Genomic DNA, 9612 nt, shown 5'->3' with positions numbered 1-9612 from the left:
GTGGGGGTGTGTTTTGGGGTGAAAGTGGGGGGGTCTGGGGTGTTTTGGGGTCTGTGGTGGGGTTCGGGGGGGTCTGGGGTGTTTTGGGGTCTCTGAGGGGTCCCCATGGCCGCGCCCTTCCCATTCCCGTGGACACCCTCGACTTTGACCTCTCCCAAATCCCAAATTTCCCCCAAATCCCCTCAATTCCCAATCCCGACGCTCCCAGGTTTTGGGGTTGTGACCGATCCCGGGATTTGGGGCCAGGAAAAAGGGGAAGGAAAAAACGGGAATGGAGTCGGAGAAAGCGGGAATGAGGGGATGGGAAAACAGGGAAAAGGGGGATCCCAAATCCCAAATCCCGGTTTAGGGCCGGGATCTCCCGGAGCCGCTTTCTGGGAAAGGCTCGGGATGGAAAGAATTCCCAAAAATAGCCGGGGGCGGGGCCGGGCCCAGCTGCTCCCGCCGGGAATGCGCGGCCCCAAATCCCATAACTGGGGGGCGTGGGGACCCCAAAATCCCCTCTTGGGGACAATGGAGGGCTGGGGACCCCAAAATCCCCCTCGATGTCCCCAAAAAGGGGATGGGGAACCCCAAAATCCCCTCTTGGGACCAAAGGAGGGCTGGGGACCCCAAAATCCCCCTCGGTGTCCCCAAAAAGGGGATGGGGAACCCCAAAATCCCTTCTTGGGACCAAACGAGCGGTGGGGACCCCAAAACCCCCCTCGATGTCCCTTAGGGGGAAAAATTGGGATTTAGGGGGAAAAACTCCCGGGATTTAGGGGAAAAAATCGGGATTTATGGGAAAAACCCCCCGGGATTTAGGGGAAAAAAAATTGGGGATTTAGGGGGGAAAATGGGGATTTAGGGGGAAAAATTGGGATTTAGGGGGAAAAACTCCCGGGATTTAGGGGAAAAAATCGGGATTTATGGGAAAAACCCCCCGGGATTTAGGGGAAAAAAAATTGGGGATTTAGGGGGGAAAATGGGGATTTAGGGGGAAAAATTGGGATTTAGGGGGAAAAACTCCCGGGATTTAGGGGAAAAAATCGGGATTTATGGGAAAAACCCCCCGGGATTTAGGGGAAAAAAAATTGGGGATTTAGGGGGGAAAATGGGGATTTAGGGGGAAAAATTGGGATTTAGGGGGAAAAACTCCCGGGATTTAGGGGAAAAAATCGGGATTTATGGGAAAAACCCCCCGGGATTTAGGGGAAAAAAAATTGGGGATTTAGGGGGGAAAATGGGGATTTAGGGGGAAAAATTGGGATTTAGGGGGAAAAACTCCCGGGATTTAGGGGAAAAAATCGGGATTTATGGGAAAAACCCCCCGGGATTTAGGGGAAAAAAAATTGGGGATTTAGGGGGGAAAATGGGGATTTAGGGGGAAAAATTGGGATTTAGGGGGAAAAACTCCCGGGATTTAGGGGAAAAAATCGGGATTTATGGGAAAAACCCCCCGGGATTTAGGGGAAAAAAAATTGGGGATTTAGGGGGGAAAATGGGGATTTAGGGGGAAAAATTGGGATTTAGGGGGAAAAACTCCCGGGATTTAGGGGAAAAAATCGGGATTTATGGGAAAAACCCCCCGGGATTTAGGGGAAAAAAAATTGGGGATTTAGGGGGGAAAATGGGGATTTAGGGGGAAAAATTGGGATTTAGGGGGAAAAACTCCCGGGATTTAGGGGAAAAAATCGGGATTTATGGGAAAAACCCCCCGGGATTTAGGGGAAAAAAAATTGGGGATTTAGGGGGGAAAATGGGGATTTAGGGGGAAAAATTGGGATTTAGGGGGAAAAACTCCCGGGATTTAGGGGAAAAAATCGGGATTTATGGGAAAAACCCCCCGGGATTTAGGGGAAAAAAAATTGGGGATTTAGGGGGGAAAATGGGGATTTAGGGGGAAAAATTGGGATTTAGGGGGAAAAACTCCCGGGATTTAGGGGAAAAAATCGGGATTTATGGGAAAAACCCCCCGGGATTTAGGGGAAAAAAAATTGGGGATTTAGGGGGGAAAATGGGGATTTAGGGGGAAAAATTGGGATTTAGGGGGAAAAACTCCCGGGATTTAGGGGAAAAAATCGGGATTTATGGGAAAAACCCCCCGGGATTTAGGGGAAAAAAAATTGGGGATTTAGGGGGGAAAATGGGGATTTAGGGGGAAAAATTGGGATTTAGGGGGAAAAACTCCCGGGATTTAGGGGAAAAAATCGGGATTTATGGGAAAAACCCCCCGGGATTTAGGGGAAAAAAAATTGGGGATTTAGGGGGGAAAATGGGGATTTAGGGGGAAAAATTGGGATTTAGGGGGAAAAACTCCCGGGATTTAGGGGAAAAAATCGGGATTTATGGGAAAAACCCCCCGGGATTTAGGGGAAAAAAAATTGGGGATTTAGGGGGGAAAATGGGGATTTAGGGGGAAAAATTGGGATTTAGGGGGAAAAACTCCCGGGATTTAGGGGAAAAAATCGGGATTTATGGGAAAAACCCCCCGGGATTTAGGGGAAAAAAAATTGGGGATTTAGGGGGGAAAATGGGGATTTAGGGGGAAAAATTGGGATTTAGGGGGAAAAACTCCCGGGATTTAGGGGAAAAAATCGGGATTTATGGGAAAAACCCCCCGGGATTTAGGGGAAAAAAAATTGGGGATTTAGGGGGGAAAATGGGGATTTAGGGGGAAAAATTGGGATTTAGGGGGAAAAACTCCCGGGATTTAGGGGAAAAAATCGGGATTTATGGGAAAAACCCCCCGGGATTTAGGGGAAAAAAAATTGGGGATTTAGGGGGGAAAATGGGGATTTAGGGGGAAAAATTGGGATTTAGGGGGAAAAACTCCCGGGATTTAGGGGAAAAAATCGGGATTTATGGGAAAAACCCCCCGGGATTTAGGGGAAAAAAAATTGGGGATTTAGGGGGGAAAATGGGGATTTAGGGGGAAAAATTGGGATTTAGGGGGAAAAACTCCCGGGATTTAGGGGAAAAAATCGGGATTTATGGGAAAAACCCCCCGGGATTTAGGGGAAAAAAAATTGGGGATTTAGGGGGGAAAATGGGGATTTAGGGGGAAAAATTGGGATTTAGGGGGAAAAACTCCCGGGATTTAGGGGAAAAAATCGGGATTTATGGGAAAAACCCCCCGGGATTTAGGGGAAAAAAAATTGGGGATTTAGGGGGGAAAATGGGGATTTAGGGGGAAAAATTGGGATTTAGGGGGAAAAACTCCCGGGATTTAGGGGAAAAAATCGGGATTTATGGGAAAAACCCCCCGGGATTTAGGGGAAAAAAAATTGGGGATTTAGGGGGGAAAATGGGGATTTAGGGGGAAAAATTGGGATTTAGGGGGAAAAACTCCCGGGATTTAGGGGAAAAAATCGGGATTTATGGGAAAAACCCCCCGGGATTTAGGGGAAAAAAAATTGGGGATTTAGGGGGGAAAATGGGGATTTAGGGGGAAAAATTGGGATTTAGGGGGAAAAACTCCCGGGATTTAGGGGAAAAAATCGGGATTTATGGGAAAAACCCCCCGGGATTTAGGGGAAAAAAAATTGGGGATTTAGGGGGGAAAATGGGGATTTAGGGGGAAAAATTGGGATTTAGGGGGAAAAACTCCCGGGATTTAGGGGAAAAAATCGGGATTTATGGGAAAAACCCCCCGGGATTTAGGGGAAAAAAAATTGGGGATTTAGGGGGGAAAATGGGGATTTAGGGGGAAAAATTGGGATTTAGGGGGAAAAACTCCCGGGATTTAGGGGAAAAAATCGGGATTTATGGGAAAAACCCCCCGGGATTTAGGGGAAAAAAAATTGGGGATTTAGGGGGGAAAATGGGGATTTAGGGGGAAAAATTGGGATTTAGGGGGAAAAACTCCCGGGATTTAGGGGAAAAAATCGGGATTTAGGGGAAAAAAAAATTGGGGATTTAGGGGGGAAAATGGGGATTTAGGGGGGAAAAAAACCCGTATTTAAGGGGAAAAAAAAAAAGGAATTTAGGGGAAAAAATCGGGATTTATGGGAAAAACCCCCCGGGATTTAGGGGAAAAAAAATTGGGGATTTAGGGGAAAAAACCCCCGGGATTTAGGGGGGAAAAATGGGGATTTAGGGGGAAAAAATTTGGGGATTTAGGGGGAAAAACCCCGGGGTTTAGGGGAAAAAAAATTGGGGATTTAGGGGAAAAAACCCCCGGGATTTAGGGGGGAAAAATGGGGATTTAGGGGGAAAAAATTTGGGGATTTAGGGGGGAAAAACCCCGGGGTTTAGGGGAAAAAAAATTTGGGCAAAAAACGGGGATCGGGGGGGGAAAAAGGGGGATTTAGGGGAAAAAAAAAAAGGGTATTTAAGGGAAAAATAAATGGGGATTTAGGGGAAAAAAAATTTGGGCATTTAGGGGAAAAAAATCCGATGCTCCGCGTCTTCGTCCTGCGGGCCGAGAATGTTCTCACGGGGGGCAGCGACATCAGCGACAGCTACTGCTGCTGCACGTTCCGAGGTGGATTTGGGGGAAAAAACCGGGATTTGGGGCATTAGGGGAAAAAAACCCCGGGATTTAGGGGGAAAAAATGGGGATTTACGGGGAAAAAAAAAAAAAAGGGTATTTAAGGGGAAAAAAATTGGGATTTAGGGGAAAAAAATCGGGATTTAGGGGAAAAAAAATCGGGATTTAGGGGGGAAAATGGGGATTTATGGGGGAAAAAAAAAGGGGATTTAGGGGGGAGAATGGGGATTTAGGGGGAAAAATCGGGATTTAGGGGGAAAAAAAATCGGGATTTTGAGGGGATTTTGGTAGAATTTGGAGGGGATTTTGAGGGGATTTTGGGGGAATTTTGGGCTGATTTAGGGTGATTTGGGGGGATTTTAGGGGCAATTTTGGGGGGCTTTTACGGGCAATTTTGGGGGGCTTTTACGGGCAATTTTGGGGGGCTTTTACGGGCAATTTTGGGGGGCTTTTACGGGCAATTTTGGGGGGCTTTTACGGGCAATTTTGGGGGGCTTTTACGGGCAATTTTGGGGGGCTTTTACGGGCAATTTTGGGGGGCTTTTACGGGCAATTTTGGGGGGCTTTTACGGGCAATTTTGGGGGGCTTTTACGGGCAATTTTGGGGGGCTTTTACGGGCAATTTTGGGGGGCTTTTACGGGCAATTTTGGGGGGCTTTTACGGGCAATTTTGGGGGGCTTTTACGGGCAATTTTGGGGGGCTTTTACGGGCAATTTTGGGGGGCTTTTACGGGCAATTTTGGGGGGCTTTTACGGGCAATTTTGGGGGGCTTTTACGGGCAATTTTGGGGGGCTTTTACGGGCAATTTTGGGGGGCTTTTACGGGCAATTTTGGGGGGCTTTTACGGGCAATTTTGGGGGGCTTTTACGGGCAATTTTGGGGGGCTTTTACGGGCAATTTTGGGGGGCTTTTACGGGCAATTTTGGGGGGCTTTTACGGGCAATTTTGGGGGGCTTTTACGGGCAATTTTGGGGGGCTTTTACGGGCAATTTTGGGGGGCTTTTACGGGCAATTTTGGGGGGCTTTTACGGGCAATTTTGGGGGGCTTTTACGGGCAATTTTGGGGGGCTTTTACGGGCAATTTTGGGGGGCTTTTACGGGCAATTTTGGGGGGCTTTTACGGGCAATTTTGGGGGGCTTTTACGGGCAATTTTGGGGGGCTTTTACGGGCAATTTTGGGGGGCTTTTACGGGCAATTTTGGGGGGCTTTTACGGGCAATTTTGGGGGGGGTTAGGGGAATTTAGGGCTGATTTGGGGGGATTTTAGGGGGAGATTTGGGGGAAATTAGTGGGATTTAGTTGGATTCAGTGGAATTCTGGGGTGATCCGGGTGGGATTTTTGGGTGACTTCGGTGGCATTTGGAGGGAATTCCGGCTCTGGAATTTGGGATGGGGCCGGGATTCCCTCGCTCCCTCCCTGTCCCCGCTGTCGCCTCCCCCCTGGTGGCCCTTGGGGACCCCCCTGGAGCCACCCCCGGCCCCCGCCCGGGGTTCTTCGGTTTTTTTTGGGATTTCCCGCGCGGGGGGTGGGGGGAAAGGGACGATCCCAAATTTGGGAATACCGGGGAATTTGTCCCTTCCCGAGAGGGGACAAAGGGCCGTGACGTCACGGGATGTTTGGGATGGGTTTTTCCCTGGGAAAAAGCGGCTTTTTGGGATTGCCGGGAGAGGGGCCGGCTGTGGGATCGAGCGTTCCCGGTTTTTCATGGAATTCTCCCGGTGGGTGCGTGCGGCGTTCCCGGGGTTCTGCTGCTCCCCAATTCCCAGGTTGTGGGGGTTTTTTGGTGTTTCTGGGATTGCGGCATTCCCGAATTCTGGGATCCCGGTGCTGGGGCAGCCTCAGGCCTTGGGGGATCCCCAAAATCTCAGGGATTGATTCCCCATCCCTGGGAATGTTCGCAGCATTCCCAAATCCCGGTGTTTAGAGGATCTCTGAGGTTCCCAGCATTCCCAAATCCCAGTGCTGGGATATCCTTGGGGTTCCCGCCATTCCTGAATCCCAAGGATTTCATTCTCCATCCCTGGGAATTTTGAGATTCCCAAATCCCAGGGATTTATTCCCCATCCCTGGGCTTCCCAGCATTCCCAAATCCCGGTGTTTAGGGGATCTTTGGGGTTCCCAGCATTCCCAAATCCCGATGTTTTGGTTCCCCATCTCTGGGAATTGCAGCATTCCCAAATCCCGGTGTTTAGGGGATCTTTGGGGTTCCCAGCATTCCCAGATCCCGGTGTTTAGGGGATCTTTGGGGTTCCCAGCATTCCCAGATCCCGGTGTTTAGGGGATCTTTGGGGTTCCCAGCATTCCCAAATCCTGATATTTTGGTTCCCCATCCCTGGGAATTGCAGCATTCCCCGATCCCGGTGTTTGCCCATCCCTGGGCTTCCCAGCATCCCTGAATTCCAGGGATTCATCCCCGATCCCTGGCGCTCCCAGCATCCCTAAATCCCAGGGATCTATTCCCAACTCCCGCCTCTCCCAGCTCTCCTTCCCACCATCCCGGTTTTTTTCCAGGCCCTCCAGGGGCGTTCCCGTGCCGGGAAGGGCCGGACCGGGAAAAGGGGGTGGGAATGGGATGAGGGAGCGGATCCTTATCCCGATCCCGGCTTTCCCGATCCCGGCTTTCCCGATCCCGGCTTTCCCGATCCCGGCCATGCTCCGCTGCCTGCTCCAAAGGGCTTCCCAACTTCCCAACGTGGAAAAGCGGGATAAACAAAGCGATCCCGTGGCCAGCCTGACATTCCGAGGTGAGGGAATCCCGGAGTTTTAATTTTTTTGGGAAGGAAGGGAGGCTTTGGAATATTTTTGGCTGCTTTGGCAGCAAAATTTGGCATCTGCGAAAGCTCCTGCTGCTCCCAAATCCTTGGAAAATCCTCCCCTCTTTTCCCAGCTTTTATCCCCCTGATCCTGAATTTTTAAAGATCCGCGCTGGAATATCCCTGGGAATTCCGTGCCTTTAAATCCTTGAATTCCGGATTGGGATGGATGGGAATAATCCCATGTGGAGCGGGGTTTATCCCGTTCCCGAGGGATGGATTTCCTGGGAAAAGGGAGGGCTTTGCGCTCCCAAAATTCCCGCTGGAAGCTGGCGCTGCCTTGGGGGTTTTTGGTATTTCCTGGTGTGGGGAAAAATGAGGAAAAAAAGGGGGGGAATGGGAAAAAATGGGGGGGAAAACGGGGAAAAATGGGGGAAAACGGGGAAAAAATGGGGAAAAACGGGGAAAAAATGGGGAAAATGGGAAAAATGGGGAAAAAATGGGGGAAAACAGGGAAAACTGGGAAAAAATGGGGAAGAAATGGAGAATAATAGGGAAAAAATTGGGAAAATAGGAAAAAATGGGGGAAAATAGGAAAAAAATGGGGAGAAATGGGGAAAACCAGGAAAAGATGGGGAAGAAATGGGGAATAATAGGGAAAAAATTGGGAAAATAGGAAAAAAAGGGAAAAAATAGGAAAGAATGGGGAAAATAAGGAAAAATGGGGAAAATAAGGAAAAAATGGGGAAAAATGGGGAAAAATGGGGAAAAATGGGGAAAAATGGGGAAAAATAGGGAAAAATGGGGGAAAATGGGGGAAAATGGGGGAAAATGGGGGAAAATGGGGGAAAATGGGGAAAAATGGGGAAAAATGGGGAAAAATGGGGAAAAATAGGGAAAAATGGGGGAAAATAGGAAAAAATAGGAAAAATGGGGAAAAATGGGGAAAAATAGGGAAAAATGGGGGAAAATAGGAAAAAAATGGGGAGAAATGGGGAAAACCAGGAAAAGATGGGGAAGAAATGGGGAATAATAGGGAAAAAATTGGGAAAATAGGAAAAAAAGGGAAAAAATAGGAAAGAATGGGGAAAATAAGGAAAAATGGGGAAAATAAGGGAAAAATGGGGAAAAATGGGGAAAAATGGGGAAAAATGGGGAAAAATGGGGAAAAATGGGGAAAAATGGGGAAAAATGGGGAAAAATGGGGAAAAATGGGGAAAAATGGGGAAAAATGGGGAAAAATGGGGAAAAATGGGGAAAAATGGGGAAAAATGGGGAAAAATGGGGAAAAATGGGGAAAAATGGGGAAAAATGGGGAAAAATAGGGAAAAATGGGGAAAAATAGGAAAATAATTGGGAAAAATAGGGAAAAATGGGGAAAATAGGAAAAAAAAAGGGGGGAAATGAGAAAGAAACGGGGGAAAAGGGGGGAAAATCCCGGTTTTAGAAAAAAAATTAAGGAAAAGGACCAGTGGGTCCTGATCCAGCTTTTCCCTTTGGAATGCGGGTGCCGCTGATCCCATTCCCACCGGGATCCCTCCGGAGAATCCCGGGAGCTCCATCTTTGGCCAAATCCCGATCTGGGCCAATTCCAGAGCTCTGAATCCCGGGAAAAATCAGGAATGAGGAGGGGAATGAACCTTTGGATGAGGAAAACTGAGTTGTCCAAATTCCCGGCTGCCGGGAATTTTGGCTTTTCCCAATCCCAAACCGGGAAGGATTCGCTGAACGGGGCTAAAAGAGCAGAAAACCGGGAATATTTGGAATATCCCGGGAGTCTCCTGGGGTTTGAGTCACCTCCATTGTTTGGCCTTTTCCTTTTCCTCTTCCCTTGGGATGCAGCCGCATTCCAAGAGGGATGAGGGGGGCGTGGCTTTGGGAAGGGGGTGGTGGGGGTGGGGATGGAGCATTCCCAAGATTTGGGAATGTTGGATTTGGGGGAATTTGGAGCCGCCGATCCCGTGGTTTTTTGGGGGATCCTGGGGAAACTGAGGCACAATCCCGAGGTTTGGATGCAGGGAATGGAGGGATTGGAATGGTTGGGATCACCTGTGGCTCTTCCCAGCCCGAATTCCCAATCCTTGGAAACCTTTGGATGCGGCCTTGCTGCTCCTGGGGAAACTGAGGCACGGCAAGAAGGGGATTTCCATGGGATTTTCCAACTGGGAACGGTTGGGGATCCCCATTCCTGCCTGGGAATAGGGAATGGGGCCGGATCCCGATCCTGGAAGCTGTGGGAATCCCTGGAAGCTCAGCCCCAGCTGGGATTAGGGAATGGGATCCAATCCTGATCCTGGGAATCCCTGGAAATTCAGCTCCAGCTGGGATTGGGGAATGGGCTCCAATCCTGATCCTGGGAATCCCTGGAAGTTCAGCCCAAGATGGG

At 49.2% G+C, this 9612-nt stretch overlaps 1 protein-coding gene across 1 annotated transcript in view; it reads left to right on the top strand.

Moving 5' to 3' along the window:
• Positions 1-5996: 5996 nt before the first annotated feature.
• The window catches only part of DYSF (dysferlin), a 74526-nt gene continuing 70910 nt past the window's right edge, over positions 5997-9612 (top strand). The window contains exons 1-2 of the mRNA XM_017737380.1: positions 5997-6195; positions 6985-7217. Coding sequence (XP_017592869.1) covers positions 6086-6195; positions 6985-7217 — 343 coding nt within the window. The 5' untranslated portion in view covers positions 5997-6085. The remainder of the gene's footprint in view (positions 6196-6984; positions 7218-9612) is intronic.

This window comes from Corvus brachyrhynchos, unplaced genomic scaffold (assembly GCF_000691975.1).
Source record: "Corvus brachyrhynchos isolate BGI_N302 unplaced genomic scaffold, ASM69197v1 scaffold85, whole genome shotgun sequence".
Taxonomy (NCBI): Eukaryota; Metazoa; Chordata; class Aves; order Passeriformes; family Corvidae; genus Corvus; species Corvus brachyrhynchos.
The sequence above is the reverse complement of the archived record's forward strand: the minus strand, read 5'-3'. Positions and strand labels throughout refer to the sequence as shown.